Here is a 22,004-nt window from a genome sequence, read left to right as displayed (position 1 = left end):
CTCGGAGGACATGATGGAGGGGAGGAGATTAGAAATATTAGAGGATAGGGTGGGAGGGTCGATAGCCTGGAGATTCCTGGAGGTAGTGGTTAAAGTTGGACGGGGCTGAGGTGGGGGGTGAAGAAGTGTGAAGGTGATTAGGTGATGATCGGAGAGAGGAAGAGTTGAAACATGGAAATTGAAGGGAGAGCTGGAAGAGGAGAGGACGAGGTCAAGACAATGGCCGTCTCGGTGAGTAAGGATGGTGGAGCAAAGCTGGAGGTTGAAGGAGGATGTTAGAGTGAGGAACTGAGAAGCGTGAGGGTCGGACTGGTCATCAACGTGTATGTTAAAATCTCCGAGAATAAGGGACGGAGATGAGGGTTCAAGAAAGACGGAAAGCCAGGCATCGAAGTCGGTGAGGAAGGAAGAGAGGGGTTTATTAGGGGGGCGGTAAATGACAGCCACTCTGAGTGGTAATGGGTGGAATAGCCGGATGGAGTGAGCTTCAAAGGATGAGAAGCAGTGAGACTGCGGTAGGAGGAGGGGTTGGAAACTACAGGAGGGTGAGAGAAGTAGCCCAACGCCTCCACCGCGGCCAGCTGGGCGGGGAGTGTGGGAGAAGAGATAACCTCCATGACAAAGGGCCGTGACTGAGGCAGAGTCGTCAGGGGAGAGCCAGGTTTCAGTTAGGGTGAGCAGTTGAAGGGAACGAGAGATGAAGAGATCGTGGGTGAAGGGCAGTTTGTTACAGACCGAGTGGGCATTCCACAAGGCACATGAGAAGGGGAGGGAAGAGGGGGGGAGGAGGGGAATAGAAACGAGATTGGAGACATCATGGAATCGTTTGCATGGATAGGAGGAGGACAGGTTAGGGGGGCCTGGATTAGGATTAATGTCTCCCTCGGATAGCAGGAGGAGGAGCAAGAGAGTGCGGAGGAGGGCGGGGAGGTCGGGCGACGAAGATGACGAAGACGGGGTGCACTGAGGAGGAATGGTGATGGGTTAATGGTAGGAAGGAGGTGTTGAAGGTTAAGAGCGAGGAAGGAGGAGGGGGCCAAGAGAGATGGTGAGGTGGTGAGGGATGCCGTAGTAAGCAGGACGGGAGGGAACACGGATGGGCAATGAGTTCCAGCGGTAGACAGTGGTAAGGGGAGGGGAAAAAGATTAGGAAGGGACAGGGCAAGGAAGAGGATGTGGACAGGGGCGTTTTGCGAGGACGTCCTGATCAAAACTTGGATGTCCCTTTCGATTATGCCCCTCTATGTCATCAGTATTTACTGTGAACAATGTTTACCTGCCTAGTACAGATTTTTAACATAAGAAAATAAGCATTGCCATACGGGGACAGACTGAAGGTCCATCAAGCCCAGTATCCTGTTTCCAACAGTGGCTAATCCAGGTCACAAGTACCTCACAAGATCCCAGAACAGTAAAACAGATTTTATGCTGCCTATCCTATAAGCAGTGAATTTTCTCAAGTCTATCTTAATAATATCTTATGGACTTTTAGGAAATTATCCAAACCTTTTTTAAACTCTGCTAAGCTAATTGCTTTTACCACATTCTCTGACAATGAATTCCAGAGTTTAATTACATGTTGAGTGAAGAAATATTTTCTCTGGTTTTAAATTTACTACATAGTAGCTTCATTGCATGCCCCCTAGTCCTAGTAGTTTTGGAAAGAGTAAACAAACAATTTGCATCTACCTTTTCCACTCCACTCAGTATTTTATAGACCTATATCATATCTCCCCTCAGCCGTCTTTTCTCCAAGCTGAACAGCCCTAGCTGCTTTAGCCTTTCCTCATAGGAAAGTCGTCTCATCCCCTTTATCATTTTTGCCTCCATTCTCTGTACCTTTTCTAATTCTGCTATATCTTTTTTGAGATGCGGTGACCAGAATTGCACACAGTATTTCAGGCGTGGTTACACAATGGAGTGATACAAAGGCGTTATAATATTCTCATTTTTGTTTTCCATTCCTTTCCTAATAATTCCTAACATTCTATTTGCTTTCTTAGCCGCCGCCAAACACTGAGCAGCGGGTTTCAATGTATCATCAACGATGACACCTAGATCCTTTTCTTGGGTGGTGATTCCTAATGTGGGACCTTGCATCACATAGTTATAGTTTGGGTTCCTCTTTCCTACACACATTACTTTGCACTTGTTCATATTAAACTGTTTTGTGACAAGATGTCTATTTAAATAATGACCTGATTGATACTAAAGCAGTTTGAGCCTCCATAAATGCAATTACAAGTCTTAAAAGTGAGAGAAATATTAGAAACATGTTAAATAAAGTGGGTACATGTCTTATACATCTTCACAAGTTTATGAGCAACACTGGAATGATCTGAAAATTATGTGGCAATAACAAAACCAATTTAGACTTACACTTCCTTTCCCTATCTCCTTGTTAAAGCATCATTCAATCTTAAGTAATTTTAGCATAGAAACAGTACTGAACTCTGCCAGTAGTTTGGCCTCTGTTTCAATGTTTTCTCATCTTTCTTTATTCATTATGCACTCCTGTTTTCTTTCTTCTCCCTTCGGTTAGGGCAGCATAAATTGTGAACCCATTTTGTTGGGTTAGGGGAAAGGATTCCCTACACCTACGTGTATATAGAAACTGGTGTCCCTCTGTCTGTATCTGTAACACTTTTATTAGTTAGACCAAATCCACATGATGCAGTATAAGGCTTCCTTTTGGTCAAGGTAGGAGGGACAGGGCCCAGGAGTGGGAGGGAAGAATCAGAGAATATGGGGAAGGGCCATAGTGGAGAGGTTGGAGAGAGAGTAGACAGGAAACAGACATGCAGGAGCAGAAGGAAATACCTGGAAAGAAGAGGTCATTGAAGGGAGAGTATGGGGAGAGCCGCTGGGAAGGGGTCCAAGTGTCAGGGATCTAGAAGGTGAGCCTTGGACTGTCATCGAGTTCTCATCCTTGAGGTCAGGAGGGCCCTGACAGATGGTAAATGAGTCACTCCAGAGGGAAGGAGAAAGGACTCACACGCTAACTACATGTTAATCAGTAGACATGAAGCAATGTATTGTCCTGTTTCACAACTCAAAGAGGGGTCCTCACAAGTCTCTCAAAAGAGTCAGACAACACCACCAGGGGTGAGAGTGAGGCAAGTTCCAAATGACCAAGGCAAATGAACAGTAAAAACATAAAAAGTTTATTTGCCAAAATGCTGATTCCAAGACCCTACATGGGCCGTGTTTCGGCGCAAAGCCTTCCTCAGGGGTCTAAACAAACATAAGCATAAAAACATAAACATAAAAATAATAATAATAATAATAATATAAAAATATAACAATTCAAAACTACACAGTAGGACAGTGGTGTGAGACATGAGGATGAGTAAAGATATCATAGACAGAACCTGCAACATACAATTGGAAAGATAAAAGGGAAAAAATGTGAAGACATACGGAACCAAGAGATCTGGTGTGTGGTGAACAACAGGTAGAGATCATAAGATAAAAACGTTAGTGATAAACACGTGAAGGGCAGGAGTGTTTAGTTTTGAATTGTTAGTGCTTACTGCAGCTTAGCAAAAGGAGCCCATAAGAAGGAAAGCCCTTCAGCAAAACTATTTGAAAGAAAAGCTTTAGGGGTCCTTTTACTAAGGTGCACTGAAAAATGGCCTGCAGTAGTGTAGATGTGTGTTTTGGGCGCGCGCAGAATCATTTTTCAGCGCACCTGTAAAAAAAGGTGCGTCCATTTTGGGTCTAAGACTTTACCACCAGCCATTGACCTATCAGTAAAGTCTCACATGGTAACCAGGCGGTAATGACCTACGCGCGTCAAATGCCACTTGGCGCACATAGCTAATGCCCGCCAGAAAATACAGATATTTTTTGGATGTGTTAGTGGATGCAAGCCAAAAATGAAATTACCTCAAGAGCCATGCAGTAGCTGGGAGGTAACTTGGAATTGGTGTGCGTTGGGCAAGCGTAGGCACTTACGCGGCTTAGTAAAAGGGCCCCTTAATAACTATAAATTCCTAGTTTCTGGTTAAATAATACCTTCTTCTTTTTTTTTTTTTAAACAGTATCGGTGAAAAAAATATTCAGCCTTATCAGTTTCCTTATGTAGTACAGACACATAAAGTTCTTAAGTCATCTGTCTCACCAGTTATAACCATGGGTCTTCCCCACCTGCATGCAGCAGATAGCAATAACTGAATCTGTAGGCTTTCTTCCATGTTGTCAGAAAATGATTCAGTATACTAACGCTTCAGGAACTGGAAAATGAAGCCGGTGAGTTTCCACAGTGTTATTTTTCTACATCATATCTCTTCCAGTGAATAAATAGCTAAAATACTGGTAAAGCTAGGTCCTTTGCATTCTCTATTAATTGAAAGAACACCTGCTCTCAGCTCCGAAGGTTTTCCAGCTGACAACCAAAATGGGCACAAGGAAACACATCAAACCTTCTTTCTAGATGAAATGACAATTACGGGATTTCATTATCTCTTCAGAGCCTAGGTACCAGCTTTTCAGAAAGTAGTTATTTAGTGGATGAGATTGCAGTAGGAAGCTACGGCTTAGTCACAGTAAGGTATTCCCACAGAGTTCTTGTTGAATTGACATTAAGGACTAGATTCTCTAAATGGCACCCAAAGACAGGTGGTGAAATGATATGCATAAGCTAGTATCCTGTACAGGACGCTCTGCACAGAATAACCTTTACAGAATACTATTTTAGCATGAATTTCACACCTAGCGTTGGGGTCCTTTTACTAAGGCATGCCAAAAAGTGGCCTGCGCTGGTATAGACTAATCTTCAGAAAAACGCAATTTGAAAGCGCAAAACCCCTCCGTGAAAAACTACACTGGCTTCCAATCAAGGAACACATTGCCTTCAAAATTTGTACTATGGTTCACAAAATTATCTACAGAGAAGCACCAGGATACATGACAGACTTGATCAACCTACCAACCAGAAATACATCCGAATCAGCACGTACGTACCTAAATCTACTCTGCCCAAGTTGCAAAGGTCTCAAATATAAATCAACCTACGCAGCCAGTTTTTCCTACATCAGCACACAACTGTGGAATGAACTGCCAAGGGCCTTGAAAACCATGAACAACCAACTACACTTCAGAAAATCACTAAAAACTCACCAGTTCAAAAAGGCATATCCCTCTGACCCAACATAAATGACTGATTCCTGCGACACAACATGACTAAAGATCGTAATTCCTCAGCTAAACGAACCTTTTATGTGGCTATACCACATGATCCTATTCTACCTCAACATAACTCTGTAAATGTTTTACCCCGGAGCCTGTTAACACCTCTCCGGCGCTATGTAAGTCACATTGAGCCTGCAAATAGGTGGGAAAATGTGGGATACAAATGTAACAAATAATAGGCGCATGTTATGGATACACACAGGTACATTTTTCAGTGCACTTATAAAAAAGGCCTTTCTTGTAGCAAAAAATGGACGTGTGCGACCGCACCTCGAATATTGTGTCCAATTCTGGTCGCCGCATCTCAAAAAAGATATAAAAGAATTGGAGAAGGTGCAGAGAAGGGCAACGAAAATGATAAAAGGGATGGAACGACTTGAAAAGGCAGCTGAGGGGTAATATGATAGAAGTCTACAAGATAATGAGCAGAGTAGAGCGGACAGATGTGAAGCGTTTGTTTACACTTTCAAACAATAATAGAACCAGGGGACACAAGATGAAGCTAGAATATGGTAGATTTAAAACAAATAGGAGAAAGTTTTTCTTTACTCAGCGTGTAATTGGACTCTGGAACTCGTTACCGGAGAATGTAGTGACAGCAGCTGGCCTTTCGTAGTTTAAGGGGGGTTTGGACAGATTCCTGAAGGAAAAGTCCATGAACATTACTAAATATATATATATTTTTTTTGTTTTGTTTTTTGGGGGGGGGGGTTGCCAGGTTCTTGAAGCCAGGATTGACCGCTGTCAGAGACAGGATGCTGGGCTTGATGGACCCTTGGTCTTTTCCCAGTATGGTGGTGCTTATGTGCTTACGTGTGGCAAAATTAAAATGAGCACATGTCCATTTTCGGCCTTAGACTTTACTGCCACCTATTGACTTGGTAGTAAGGTCTCATGCACTAACTGGGCAGTAAGTGTCAACATGCGTACACTTCCGATTACCATCCAGTTAGCGCCACATGGTAGAAAATAAAAAATATTTTCTGCCACAAGTATCAGATGTGCATAAAAAATGGAATTACTGCCCGGGGCACATGGTAGCCGGGCAGTAGTTCCAATTTAATGCACGTTGGATGTACGTAGGTGCCTATACACCTTAGTAAAAGGACCCCTTTCTGTACAAACATTTATGCCTACCAGAAGCTGGTATATATGCTTATGCCTAACTGATAGCAATCTGGTGCATAAATGCACGTATTCTTTAACATCGTTCCTAATATCTGGAAACGTTCCTGATCCGCCCATGCCCCTTTCATGGACACACCCTCTTTGGAGTTGCACTATGAAATTTAGGCTTATATGTTATAGCTCAATTCAAAATATAGAGTGAGGAATAAACTCTCTGTGATCTAACACCATAAAGGAATGGTGGGGGGGGAAAGACCTCAGATGACTGTGGTATCCTTAGAATGCTATTGTAATGTAATATCACAGCATCCAGCCCACAGTTCACAGCTTTATCATCAGTCACAAAAAACCCCAACCAAACCAATGGACAATTTTTTTGTGAAAAATTATTATTGATGCAAATAATTTCTGTCTGTAAAAATATATTGTGACATATTCAATTTTCATTCACATCATAACAAAATTCAAAAAACTGGAAGTTGAACTTAGCTTTTATGTGTCTTCTTTTGTATTACTCCCCGTTCAACTCGGTGCTAGCGGCAATTGAGCCTGGCATATATGTTATAGAATAAGGTGTAGGGCAGATCCATGTGTGATTCCTAATTGCCGCCAATTAATTGCTTGTTAATACCAATTGTTGATTATTAGCTATTTAGTTTATGGGTAGATCTGTGAATCATGCCCAAATTTGCACTCCAAATTTTGGGTGACCTATACAGAATCTGGTGGTATGGGCTTAATTATAGACATCTAAGTTCTGCACCTAGGACCCTAATTAAAAAGATTATTTTCCCATTTCATGTCTATTGAAAAGCATTTTTAATAACCCATACAGGGTTGCTAGTATTTGTTACATATGTGACACATTTTCAAACACCTAACTTAAGACAACCATCTGAGAGATGTGGCTTTCCTTATGATATACAGATATGAGGCATCTAATCATTTACATACATAGAACTAGATTCTACAAATGGTGACAAAAAATCGATACTGAAAAATTTATACAGTTAGTGCTATTCTATAAAGGATCCAAGTCCTTTATAGAATAGTGTTAAATGTAAAAATGACACCTGACTTTAGACACCATCATTTATGAATCAAAATGGTAATTTGCTAATGCTGATATGTTAAGCAAATGCTTCATCTTCCCAGTTCTCTTAAGACAGTGTTCTAGACTTTGATCCTTTCTTCAGGTATGAGATCCAGAACTTATCCAGCAACACAGATTTTCCAGCACCCAAACCTGTTTTGTTTACTCCAACCTCCTCCTTCCCTATCCTACAAATAACACCACACAGATCACAATTTTCATTCACAAAGGAGCACTTTACAGTGGAAATATTTAGGTGTAGAATAACAGGAGATAAAACAATGATATAACACTGCCAGAGAAGAACTAAACATGAGGGAAAACAGTTTTCAAGTGGCAGGACTGCAGAAAAGGGGAAGATGACAGGGGTAGCTAATTACTGGCCTAAATAGACTCATAGATCATTGACCTGTTACAAATACAGCTTGGAGAACTATTGTGCCTGAAAGTAGCACAAGAGAAAGGTTTCCATTGATCCACAGCCTCAACATGATGGCTGGTCCATGTAATGTCACTTAGGGCCAGATGCACTAAACTTAACGAGTCATTAACGAGCAAGTAGTAAACCTTGGCATGCACTAAATGCTTCTCCGAGCCATTTTCCGATCACGGTAGCAGCCAACGAAAACGGAATGCAGATGAGCAAATTAGTACCCCAATGTGTATAAATCGTATTGTAATGAGATGCACTACCGTTTTCCGATTGCCTAACCGTTGAAAATCTAACGGGAGGTTTGTACCTCACGTTGGGGCTGCGGAGCCTCTAAAAACTTCTATAAATGTAACCAAAAAAAAATAGGGGAAAATATGTCCAAGTGCTCGTCAGGGACGTCCTTCTAAAGCGCCTAACATGGAAGTCCTTCACTGAAACATTTTTTTTAAAAAAAGGACGGCCCTGACAAGCAATTGGACGTTTTCCCCAGATTTTTTTGAGATGGGTGTTCTTCTGCGAGGACGTCCAAATAAAAAAACTATTTAGACATCCCTTTCGATTATGCCCCCTCCAGGTCTCTCTCCGCCAATCACAGCGAGTTTAGCTTTCACCGGTGTCAGCTAAACGCACTGTGATTGGCGGAGAGAGACCTGGAGGGGGGCATAATTGAAAGGGACTTCAAAATAGTTTTTTTATTTGGACGTCCTCGCAGAAGAACACCCATCACAAAACAATCTGGGGAAAAACGTCCAATTGCTTGTCAGGGCCGTCCTTTCTTTAATGTTTCGGTGAAGGACATCCATGTTAGGCGTCCTCGCACATCCCGATGCCGGAAGTGGTAATTTGGTGCAACTCTAACCCCCCAGAGCCACGCGGTCCCGGGGAGGAGGGACTGCACAGTCAGCCGCAATCCACCCCCTTCTTCCGAGAGTGGGGCGGCAGGGATCACCGGCTGTACCGGCGGCTGCAGCTTGCACTCCGGCCCGCAGCTCTAACAAGTGTTCATCTGGGACATCCTTTTTGGACGTCTTTGGCATGCGCAGAGCAGCCAGCATAACGCTTGGCTGCTCTGCGCATGCTCGACTGGCCGACTGGCCGACTGTTTTCTGAGGAAATAGAGAATGCAAGTGAGCTACAACGAGCAGCTCATTTGCATTCCATTTCCTTGATGCATGGCCATTCCCTACCGATTCGCTAAGGAATCGGTAAAGGAACGGCTCTTCCGAGGACTTTAGTGCATCTAGCCCTTAGTCCCCATCCTGCCTTGGAGAATGATAGAAGAGGCCAGTCAGCAATTCAGCACTGCTTATCTTAAAGCAAGTCCTGGTTAAGTTGTACCAGGTGTAGTGATTGAAACATGACGTAAGGCCTATTAAGTACCAGGACCCAACATCTTATCTGTGTTTTCCAAGATTGTTTTAAGTTACAGGGGGTCAATACTATGGGCAATTAAATGGAGCCATAGTGGAAAGATAAGAGCTGCCCAACCAGCACTTTGTCCAGGAAGAGAACATAAAAAAATAAAAATGAAAGACTGAAATATTTAGAGAAACAAAGGTCCTTGTGGTAGTCAAATAGCCTAGCACCAATCCAAAGGGAGCCTACATTAAGAGAGAGGGAAGGAGGGTATCACAATCGCACTTTCTGGATTTTATATGGAATACTTGTGTTTCCACCCAGAACCTTCTTATAGCAGGAGACATCAATCTTCACCTTGAAGATACTAACTCAAGTAATGTATGCGAATGCAAGGACTTCCTCCAACTATGGGAGCTCCAATGGCCAAATATACAACCCACCCATAACAAAGGACATACATTAAATATCATTTCCCACAAATTCTCATCAGAACCAAAGCTCACACTAATAGATATAAAATGGACAGCTACGCCATGGTCCGATCACTACAGAGCAAACCTTTCCCTCCACTGGAGAACAAAAAAGACACAAGAAAAACAACAACAACAAACCTATACTACGAGAGGCAAAATAGACCCACTAATATTCTGGCAACAATTCTATACCGACAAAAGGACAACACCTACAGACTCACCCCAATATCTCCAAGATTGGGACAACAGATGCAGAACAATACTAGACAATATAGCACCACTTCAAACCAGAACATCACATAGAAAAAACTCAATACCATGGTTTAACGAAGAATTGAAAGAACTAAAAACACAAGTCAGAAGATTAGAAAGAGCATGGGGCAAGAAAAAAGACGAACACACACTCAAAGACTGGAAACAACTACAAAGAAAATACAAATACACTATTAGACAAACCAAAAGAACTTATTATAAAACCAAAATAGGACCAAACTACAAGGATACACACAAACTCTTTTCACTAGTAAACAATCTCCTAAACACCTCAACGGTTACCACCAACAACACAGACACCCCATCAGCAACCAATCTTGCGAAATACTTCAACGAAAAAATCACAAAGCTCCGACTCATGATACCTACCAATATAATGGATTACACAAACATCCTCGAATGTCTAGACCCAAAAACCGGGGAATGCCCAGCAGATCGATCATGGACCAACTTTGACACGCTCTCACCAAATGAAATCTCACACTGGTTCGTAAAATATGCCAAATTGCAATGCAAATTAGACATTTGCCCTACTAGTCTAATAAAATCTGCACCCAAACAATTCAAAACAGACCTCACAAACCACGTAAACCACAGGCTTCAAAATGGGCTATTTCCCACGGATAAAGGAAACATCCTACTTACTCCGCTGCCAAAAGATGCTAAGAAAAGCACAATGGACCTAACCAACTATCGCCCAGTAGCATCTATTCTGCTCATAACCAAACAACTCTCTGATTACCTAGATAAACACTCAATTCTGCACGAGTCTCAATCAGGATTTCGGTCAAACCACAGTACTGAAACGGTCCTAGTGTCCGCAATGAACTCATTCAAACAAGCAATTGCAACTGGTAACAACATACTCCTCCTACAATTCGACATGTCCAGTGCCTTTGACTTGGTTAATCATGGAATACTACTACATATACTAGAATACTTCAGAGTAGGAGGCACAGTTCTCAAATGGTTCAAAGGATTCCTGACCACTAGATCTTACCAAGTAACTACGAACGCGGACAGATCACCCCCATGGATACCTGAATGTGGAGCTCCCCAAGGTTCCCCCATCTCGCCATCCTTATTTAACCTAATGATGATACCTTTAGCCAAACTTCTAGCCAATCAAAACCTCAACCCCTACATATATGCAGACGATGTCACAATTTATATCCCGTTCAAACATGATCTAAATGAAATCACCAACGAGATCAACCAAAGCCTCCAAATCATGCACAACTGGGCGGACACATTCCAACTAAAACTTAACGCAGAAAAAACACAATGTCTTGTACTCACCTCACAACACAACACAAAAAACTTCTCCACCATAATCACACCATACTGCGCTCTCCCTGTCTCACAAAACTTGAAAATTCTTGGAGTTACCATTGATCGAAACCTCACTCTCGATACCCACGTGAAGTACACGACGAAAAAGATGTTCCACGCCATGTGGAAACTCAAACAAGTAAAACCTATCTTCTGTACCCTGGTACAATCAATGGTAATAAGCCATCTGGACTACTGCAACGCACTGTACGCTGGATGCAAAGAACAGACCATCAAAAAACTCCAAACAGCCCAGAATACTGCTGCCAGACTCATATTTGGAAAAACTAAATATGAAAGTGCAAAACCCCTAAGAGAGAAACTTCACTGGCTCCCACTTAAGGAACGCATTGCGTTCAAGATCTGCACGATTGTACACAAAATCATTCACGCAGACGCCCCAACCTACATGCAAAACCTTGTGAACCTTCCTCCCAGATCATCCCGTAAATTTCTCAATCTGCACTTTCCCACTACCTTCTCATACACGAGCACACAGTTATGGAATGCACTACCTACAGACCTGAAATCAATCGACGAAATAACCAACTTCCGCAAATCTCTGAAGACATACTTCTTCAACAAGGCCTACAAAGAGAACCTATAACCTCACTACTCCACTTCACCAACACACCCAGCTATGAAAGTCCACCTTCTATACTTAACCCTATCACGTCCTTCTTTCTTCCCTTACTTAATCTCTGCCCATCACTAATTGTTCTGATACTCTGTAATGACAATGTCATAACAAAACTATGTAAGCCACATTGAGCCTGCAAATAGGTGGGGAAACTGTGGGATACAAATGCAATAAAGAAATAAATAAATTAATAAATGTGCAACTTAGAATCAGAAATCCATATTATACTTTGAAATTTTATCCTATGAATATACAATTTGAACTGTTAAACTTTTTTGCTGTGAAGAATTTTCCCAGTAGAGACTTTGGCTCTGAAGGTAAATCCAACTCCCATCCCCAGTGGAAAATTTGTCAGGGTTTGCAGAAGATAAGTGGGACTGATCCCTGATATTGAGTGAGTCCTGTTTTAGAGATGTACCAGGAGGGGGGCTGCATAGTGATATTTTAATAAATCATTAGTTTAAAATACTTCCTCTGGTTCAAAAAATATACTGGAACAATCAAAATGGCTAAAAGGTGATAGGGACGCCCAAGGCATGAAATCTGTATATTTGCTAAACTCTGTGTCTTCTCTTAAGTGGCAGTATCACAAAGCTTCTACTGTACATTCTGTTTTTTTCTAGTAATTGCAATAAAAGATTATTTTTAATGGCTCAATTTGCAACATTTGCATAAAGTCATTAGAGTTGCAAAACACTTCGTTTTACTAAACATTTCATTTTATATATAGGGGTCCTTTAACTGAGCTGTGGTTTAAAAAAAAGGCCCTGTGCTAGCAGCGGGGGCCAATTTTGCCACGCGCTGAGGCCCTTTTTACCGCAGCGGGTAAAAAGGCCGAAAAAAGACATGGCCATACGGTAAGGTTCCTCTTACTGCATGGCCATGAGGGAGCACTTACTGCCACCCTCTGAGGGCTCCCTCAGTAACCCTGTAGTAACTGGAAAATGTGCGGTGCTGCCCGATTACCATCAGGTATCCTCCTGCGAAAATATTTTTTGAATGCTTCCACTAGCACTGGAAATGCCTTGTGCTGGATTTGGAACTACTGCCGGTGCCCTGTTTGGGCTGGCGGTAGCTCCAGATTGGCCTGTGGTAAGCCCGCGGTGTCCTCACCACTGCTTAGTAAAAGGGCTCCTTAGAAAAGTAAGGGGCTCTTTTATCAAACCGCGGCAAAAGGTGGCCTCAGCATGCCCTTACGTGGGTCTTTCTTGCTCACTAAGGCCATTTTTACCACAGCAGTAAAATGGCCAAAAATCCTATTTTCTGTATTAATGGCAACACACTAAATTTTCCCATTAGCATGTAGCCATTTTATTTATTTATTTATTTATTTATTTTCTTTATTTGTTACATTTATATCCCACATTTTCCCACCTATTTGTAGGCTCAATGTGGCTTACATAGTACCGGAGAGGCGTTTGCAGACTCCGGTGTGAACAAATACAAAGTGATGTTGTGGTAAGATAAAGTTCATGTGGCACAGCCACACTAGGGAATCGTACAATGGAAGAGTTGTGTTATGTCCATTACGTTCTTTAGTTTTGTTGTGTTGCAGAGATCAGGCATTTATGTTGGATCGGCAGGGTATGCCTTTTTAAACAGGTTAGTTTTTAGTGTTTTCCGGAAGTTTAGGTGGTCGTACGTAGGTTTCAAGGCAGTTGTACATTGCCATTAGTGCATGAGCCCTTACTGCAACCTATTTTGTAGGCAGTAAGGGCTCACGCGCTAACCCTGAACTATTTGGACATGTGGGAAGCGCATACAGAGGACTAGATTCTATATATGGTGCCTGAAAAATCCAAGCAGAATAAACTTCTGCCTAAGTATATTCTATAAGCGGTGCCTACATTTAGGCCAGTATCCCAGTGCTTAAATCTACACGCATCCATTTACATCAAGGGAAACATGATGTAAATACCAGTGTGTAGATTTAGGCACAGAGGGACATATTCTATAACAGTGCATGTAAAATTTGGAACACACATGAAATGCCTATAACCATGCCCCTTTTTGGCTCCATGCATTAGAATTTAGGTGCTGCATGTTACAGGATACACTTAGCGAGCTGTATGCGTAAATTCTACTTATTGCCAATTAGTGCTCATTATTGCTTGTTAAGTGCAGTTAAAAATGCTAATTGGCTTGTTAAGCCAATTAATTACATGCGTTGTTTTAGAATAATCTTGGATTTTGGCGCGGAATGCTAGGCGTGATATATAGAATCTGGTGGAGAGTATAAAATTACCATGGAGTGCCTGAGCACATCCCACGGTAAGCACTTTTTTACTGTGATAAGCACATAAGTATTGCCACACTGGGACAGACCAAAGGTTCATCAAGCCCAGCATCCCGCCTCCAACAGTGGCCACTCCAGGTCACAAACACCTGGCAAGATCCAAAAAAAAAAGCACAAAACATTTTGTGCTGCTTATCCCAGAACTAAGCAGTGGATTGTCCCCAAGTCCATTTTAATAATGGTCTGTAGTCTTTTCCTTTAGGAAGCCGTCCAAAACTTTTTAAACCCCGCTAAGCTAACCACCTTTACCGCATTCTCTGGCAACAAATTTCAGAGTTTAATTACACGTTGAGTGAAGAAAAATTTTCTCTGATTCGTTTTAAATTTACTACATTGTAGCTTTATCGCATGCCCCCTAGTATTTTTGGAAACAGTAAACAAACAATTCACATCTACCCATTCCACTCCACTCAGTATTTGATAGACCTTACCACAGCTTAGTAAAAGAGCCCCTAAGTCTGGCATAATCTGCTTTTCTCTCATCCCGTGGTAGATCAGATTTTATATTATTCACATTTATCCATTTCTTTGTGCCTAATTGTTTTATGTTTTTAATTTTATATTGTTATGATAATTTTATGTAGTAATACATAGATAAAAAGCATCAGGTGACTGCATGATCTACTTATCATTACTGTGAAGATGAGCTACTGTACTCCCTCACTTCCCTTCTTCCTCTATTTACTATATATAACTCACCACGTGTTTTTTTTTTCTTTTCATCCTTCCTTCTTTCCTTTTACGTCAAATTATTGTAGCTCCTTTCTATTTGGATTTTTATTTGGAATATTGTAAACCAATTTCATTATTTGTGTTGAAAGTGGTATGTCAAGCTGTCTTTTAAACATTACATATTGAATATTGGGTGCAAACCGCATAAGTGCTTTTGTTATAAAATGTTTTGCCGGCTAACACATATGTTTTGGCTGGACAACTCGATAACCAGTCAAAAATTAATAGATAAGGAGTGGTCCAGAAGCATTTTGGGAATGGATCGATAATCAGCCACTATCCCCGAATTCTATATAGTATGCCTAGAGATCACTGCCGAAATTCAAGCGTATTCTGTAACAACGCGTGTAACTTATTTGACTTAACAAGCCAATCAGTGTTGTTAACAGCACTTAACAAGCAATAATGAGCACTAATTGATAATAATTAGAATTTACACGCACAACTCCCTAAGCTTATTTTTTAACACACTGTGTCTAAATTTTAATGCGTGCACGTAAAAAGGGGTATAGTTATAGGCGTGGAAATGGGCATTTCGTGTGTGTTTCAAAATTTACGTGCATTGTTATAGAATATGGTTCTCTGTGCCTAAATCTACGCACCCGGATTTATGCCACGTTTTCATTGGTGTAAATGGAGACGCGTAGTTTTAGGCGCTAGGATATCAACAGCGTATCCTATATACCTCGCATAAATCTAGGGGCAGCTTATAGAATATGCTTAGATGGAAATGTTTTCCGCTTGGGTTTTCTAGGCGCCCTATACAGAATCTGGCCCTAATTATTCTAAGCGGGTAATTCGTCCACTTTTCTTTATGAGGAGGTTGGGCTTTTAAAGATTGCCTCCATTTTTTTTTCAATTCTAATGCATCAATCTTTTTTTTCCTTTCAGGTAGTCCGACCTTATCAGACCATGTCCAATCCCATGAGTAAGCTGACTGTACTGAACAGCATGCATTCACACTTTATTCTGGCTGACAATGGCACCACGGGCAAATATGGAGCAGAAGTGAAACTAAGGAGACAGCTGGAAAAGCATATCTCTCTACAGAAGATCAACACAAGTAAGTAACATCTGCTTTCTATATTTTCAAGTATTAACACTTTTAGGGGTCCTTTTACTAAGTTGTGTTAGGCGCTGACATGCACATAACACAACAAAAAATGGACTACCACAGGGCATGCTACAGCATTACACAGTAGTTTTTGAATGTGCGCGCTAACCATGCCCTAAAAATGTGGAGTATTCTTAGGGGGCATGTCATGGGTGCATTCCTGCAATAATCAATTAGAACATGGATAGTGCAGGAGCCCTTAAGCGCCCACAAAATAGGTGGTGGTAGATACTGCCACAGTAATAGGTTTAAATGGCCATGCTCTAATTTATTTATTTATTTATTTATTTATCACATTTGTATCCCACCTTTTCCCACTGATTGTGGGCTCAAAGTGGCTTACAATAATACTGTGGCAAAGTTACAATGCAAGAAGTACAATTTTTGCAAATTGAGAGCAGGATAGAAATAACAGTTAACAGCGATAGGTATTGAAGTAAGATATAATTAACAATGAATCAGTAGTAAATAAGAAGATAATAAGGTGTATTTAGAGTCCATTGGATCTTATAATAGTAAGGGATAATTCTGATTATGTTGAACCTGAGGCATAAGCCTTCTTGAACAAATACTGTTTTCAATGATTTCCTAAAGTTTAGGTAGTTCTGGGTAGTTTTTGTTAATTTGAGTAAGGCGTTCCACAGTTGAGTGCCAATGTAAGTGAAGTTTGAGGCGTAAATTCATTGGCAACAGTGCATGAAAAACAAACCAAAAGGAGTAGTGTAGTCAACATGACACTTCTAAAGAGGACAGTAAAATGATGTAGATGTAAATGAAGAGCTTTATTCCATAAGGATCCATGTCTCGCCACTGCTGGTTGAGCTCCACTGGTTACATTGAGGGCTCGGATACTGTTTAAAGTTTGTTGTTTGCTGTGGAGAACGTATCGTTTTTATTTCCATTATTAGGTTTTAATAATTATCGTTGAAATGCTTATTGTTTATTATAATGTTTCTCATCTGAGAAGGGCCTAAAATATAAGACTGTTCATGAAGATTCCTTTATATATCAGTCAGCCAAAGTCTGAAATTCCTTACCATAGGAAATCAGTTTATTTTCATCTTATCGTCAGTTCCAGAAATGTCTGAAATCATATTTGTGTAGGAAATTTTTGTTGCAAAAGTTTCTTTTCACTGTTTTTTTATTAACATTGTGTAATCCTGATATATTGTCATTTATTTATTTATTTATTTAGTTGCATTTGTATCCCACATTTTCCCACCTATTTGCGGGCTCAGTGTGGCTTACAATACATTGTAAATGATGGGAATACAGTTTCTTACATTACAATACATTTCGATTATGGGTTACATTGTGAGCAGATTAAGGAAGACAAGATCAGATCAGTCGCCTTAGGGGCGTGGAAACTAAAGGATGTGGTGTGGGGGAGTTACTACGCTGATCGAATAATAGCAAGTGAGCGATGGGGTAGACAGTTTTTTGTCTGTGGGTAGATATTGAATGGGAGAGTACGGGAACGTGGAGTACGTGGGGTAATATCTTGAGGCATTGTTATGATGTATATGGGATTTATATGTTTTGCTCCTTGCGGTATGTTTTGTCAAAGAGATGGGTCTTCAATCGTTTGCGGAAGTCTGTCAACTCGTAGACCGCTCTCAGGCCGCGTGGTAGTGCGTTCCAGAGTTGCGTGCTCTTGTAGGAGAAGGTTGAAGCGTGTAGTCCTTTATACTTTATGCCTTTGCACTTAGGGAAGTGGAGGTTGAGGAAAGTTCTGGATGATTTTTTGGCGTTTCTGGGTGGCAGGTCTACCAAGTCGGACATGTATGCTGGGGCTTCACCGGGAATGATTTTATGCACTAATGTGCATATTTTAAAGGTGACACGTTCCTTAAGTGGGAGCCAGTGTAGTTTCTTGCGTAGTGGTGCTGCACTTTCGTATTTTGGTTTTCATCAGTCTCTTAAGATTATTATCCCACTCTGAACCTTGAATTTAGGGATAAAACGGGTTATAAATATTTAGTAGTAGTAGTAAATCGCCTCGTTTCTTCCTTCTCCCCTTTTTAAACTGGTACATAGGTATGTGCGTAGCCAAAAAAATTGGTTTATGTTCATTTTTCTTGAAATTTTTTATGATTTTAGGGAGTTTTTGGTAAGTTTTACAATGATTTTTAATGTACACTATAGCATTTCAACCAGAAGCATAGTTAGGTTGAGGCATCAGAGGAAGCAAAGAGTGGACTTCCACCGGCGCTGGCGGAAGTCCATTTGGAGGAGCGGTCACTCTCCTGGTGACCCCCCCTAGCTACGGTTATGATTTCAACATGTACTAATTGACCTAACACATATTAATTTGTAGGTTTATGTGGCTTAAATCAATTTAGCATGCCCTACATCTTTTAAGGTACACTAACAAGCCAAATAAATACTAATGTATGCACAACCTTACTTTGTTTCACTGTGTCTGGCCCCACAGACTGTGTTGTTGCTGAAAATGAATGCCATGAATGAGGATCCAGCTTATTTCTCAGCCATGGTCAGTTGGTTCGTTTAAAGATACATGATCCAAAATGACTTCATCCATCTCATTTTACCATTAGTTTTACAAAGAACGCACATCATTAGCATTTACTGTAATGTCCCTTCACTCAGTTTTGCTTAAATGAACAAACTAATTTCATGGCTATCTAACATTTGTTCTTGATCTAATGTAGAAGTGGAGTAAAAGAGGGGTATAGGTGAAGTGTGCTCCACACCCAAGTGATAGATGGTAGCCATTCCTCCATTCATTTATTAGCAGAAACAGGATGCTGAGCTTAGTGGAGCCTACATAGCATGCTTATGTTCTTATGTGCATGGGCCTTAAAATATTGAATTTAACCCAATAATTTTGCTCTTAGGGGCCTTTTATTAAATGTAATAAGCAGTCAATTTAGGAATTAGCATGCATTGATAACATACAGCCTCACTAGCAGTTAACATGACAGCTTGACACATGGAGGACAATTTTATAACAGTGTGCCCATATGGCATCTATTCTATAAAGAAATTAGGTGCCTATTTTCCATGATAAAAAAACTAGCATAACCAGCATATGCACCTGTGTAGTTAGGAACCATCACTTATACCAGCCATAGGGCTGGTGTAAATTCTTGTGTCTAAATGCCAGAGATAAATTCGTAAGTTACGTGTATAAATGTGTGGCCCATCCATGCTCCACCCCGATTTTGCCCCTGTGTATGCCTACCTGTAAAATATGCACTATGTAAGATAGGAGTGTATTTATAGGATAGTGCTTAGGCGGATTAATGGCATTTATGCGTGTATGTGCACACATGCTTGCATGCATATGTGCTGGTATTTTAATCATTTATGCATATATTGGGTATCTAAAGCTTAGCACTCCTTTATGGAATTAGCCCCTCAGTGTGCAATAATTCCTACATTAACGGACGAATGCATAATAAGGAGGGGAATGGACAGGAAAAGGGTGGAGACTACAGCTTACACCTAATGCATGGTACAGTGCTAATACAGCAGATAATGCAGAACATTTAACATCACCTCAGTAGGTGGCATTAACTCCCGGATTCTACATATGGTGCTCAAAATTGGCGCTGATATTTGAGCACTGATCCAAGATGCATGCCCAACTAAATTGGCTAATGAGCCAATTAGTGCCAAGAATTAGCTGCTACTTGACACAAATTGGCACCAATTTGAATTTGCGTGCACATCTTGCTATGCATTATTCTGTAACAAAGTGTGCCCAAATCCCATAGCATGCAACCCAAAAGGGGGCATGGCCATGAGAGGTGTATTGACTGGTCAGGGATTGTTCCTACAATTTGCATCCAGTGTTATAGAATACTGGGGATGTGCACCTAAATTGGGTGCCAGGAATTACACCTGATTTCAGCAGGCGTTAAGTCCTGGCTCTCACATTTGGGTGCCAAAATTGGCATTCAATGCAATTCTGTAACCATTGTAGAATAGTGCTGAGCGCCATGATTTCTTTGACTGGGTGACCAGAGAGTTGGATTGAGGGAAAGCGCTAGATGTGGTGTATTTAGATTTTACAAAAAAGAAGAAAGAGGTAGGGGGTAGACCAAATGTCCGTCCAAACAACAGGTTTATAAAAAAAAACAATTCCAAAAGTACAAGGTTGTACAACAATTCAGTTCTAAAGACTCTACGCAGTCCTGTGTTTCGGCGCTAATGCGCCTTCTTCAGGAGTCAAATGAAAAATATCAGCCACGGATGATAAAAACACATAAATTGGCTAGAAAATCCAAAGTACCACATCACACTGAAATGCAATGAGAACTAGTCAAACCGGCACACAGCCAAGTGTGTGTCAACAATGGACAAGCTTGTCCATAGTTGACACTGTATAGTTAACCTCAGTGCTCTCGGAGCTTCCAATCTACAAGGGTTCATATAGCGGATATCCCTCTAGGAAAATGCTAAGTAAATGCATGTTTTGTCTTCTGGCTGTTATATTGGTAAGCTAAAAAAAAAACACAGTGGGTCAAGACCAGCATGTCCTTAGAGATGTGCTGTATGAGTACCACTCCTCTCCATCCACAGATTATAGTGTCAGAATCTGTCGAGAGCGCTCCTGGAGCAGAAAAAATGCAGATGTTGAAAACAGAGTACAGCAGCATGAAAATAATCAAAGGCCTTTGTCACCCTTGCTGAAAAGAAAATCTATAGATTTCTCCCAAAGGCAAAGAAGAAACTAGAAAAGCGAGAGAGGCTGGCAGAAATCTAATAATAATAAAAAAAAAGTAATGGAATGCAGCTCACACAGCCATCTTGGGAGATATCTCCATTATCATTTTTGGCAAGTCTACTATGTACCTTTACTCAGTGTCCAAATTCAGAACAGTACTTGGTGATCAATGTTACAAAAGCTTTGTACTATGGACACAAGGTTGCCTACTAATATACCATAGTATTTCTCAGCAAGCTGATCTCATTTATTTCTATAAGTCAACGTTTTTCATTATCAATAACTGCACCAACACAAATAGCATTATCCATCAGATATAAAGTAACACAGCAGTATATAATAGACCCTGTTTGTGTGTAACTACAGACCTACATGGTCTGTGCTTATCTCCCTTTGTTGCCCTTGCCCTTGGTTTTATCTATCCCATGCATTCGTGCAATGTGTCACTCTTTTGTTTTCTACTGCTAAGCAGTTCCAGCCCTCTCGGCAAAAAAGTATTTTCTCATATAAATGCATGGGAACCTTACTATTACAGGATCCGTGACACCAGCGCTTCTCAACCTAGTTTTCAGGATACGCACAGCCAGTTGGGTTTTCAGGATATCCACAATGAATATTCATGAGATAGATTGGCATATCAAGGAGGCTGGGTATATCCCAAGGATAGGTTAAGAAGCACTGGTGTAGATGAAAGGCTGCAGGGTACTCCGTTCACTTCTGGAACCCCATGGGGTATATCATGAGAAGAATACTTCCAAAGCGCTCACACCATTCACTCCAGGAAGTTCAGGAAGGTGACAAAAATGATATGGGGCTTGTGCCAAAAGACGTATGAGAAGAAACTGGAAGACCTGAATATGTATACCCTAGAGGAGAGGAGGGACATGGGAGATATAATAGAGCCATTTAAATCCTTGAAAGGTTTTAATATAGAAACAAATATTTTCCAGAGAAGGGAAAATGGTAAAACTAGAGGACATGAATTGAGGTTGTGGGGTGGTAGACTTATCAGTAATGTCAGAAAATTATTTTTCATGGAGAGAGTGGTTGATTCCTGGAATGCCAAGGGAGGTGGTGAAAAAAAAACTGTGACGGAACTCAAAAAGTCATGGGATGAACACAGAAGATATCTAATTAGAAAAAGAATGGGTTTCATATGTGTTTGCATGTCAAGTGGTGCTTAGATGGTAACTGGCTATATCGACTAAGACCGGTGCTAGGCTGGCTTGTACGGTCTGAGTTCCG

At 41.0% G+C, this 22,004-nt stretch overlaps 1 protein-coding gene across 1 annotated transcript in view; it reads left to right on the top strand.

The window, feature by feature from the left end:
- Window positions 1–22,004, top strand: part of TRPM3 (transient receptor potential cation channel subfamily M member 3) — a 714,222-nt gene that overhangs the window by 361,291 nt on the left and 330,927 nt on the right. Inside the window, exon 6 of the mRNA XM_030193857.1 lies at window positions 15,844–16,015. Coding sequence (XP_030049717.1) covers window positions 15,844–16,015 — 172 coding nt within the window. The remainder of the gene's footprint in view (window positions 1–15,843; window positions 16,016–22,004) is intronic.

This window comes from Microcaecilia unicolor, chromosome 2, assembly GCF_901765095.1.
Source record: "Microcaecilia unicolor chromosome 2, aMicUni1.1, whole genome shotgun sequence".
Taxonomy (NCBI): Eukaryota; Metazoa; Chordata; class Amphibia; order Gymnophiona; family Siphonopidae; genus Microcaecilia; species Microcaecilia unicolor.
Note: the sequence above shows the minus strand (reverse complement) of the source record. Positions and strands in the feature narration are given on the sequence as shown.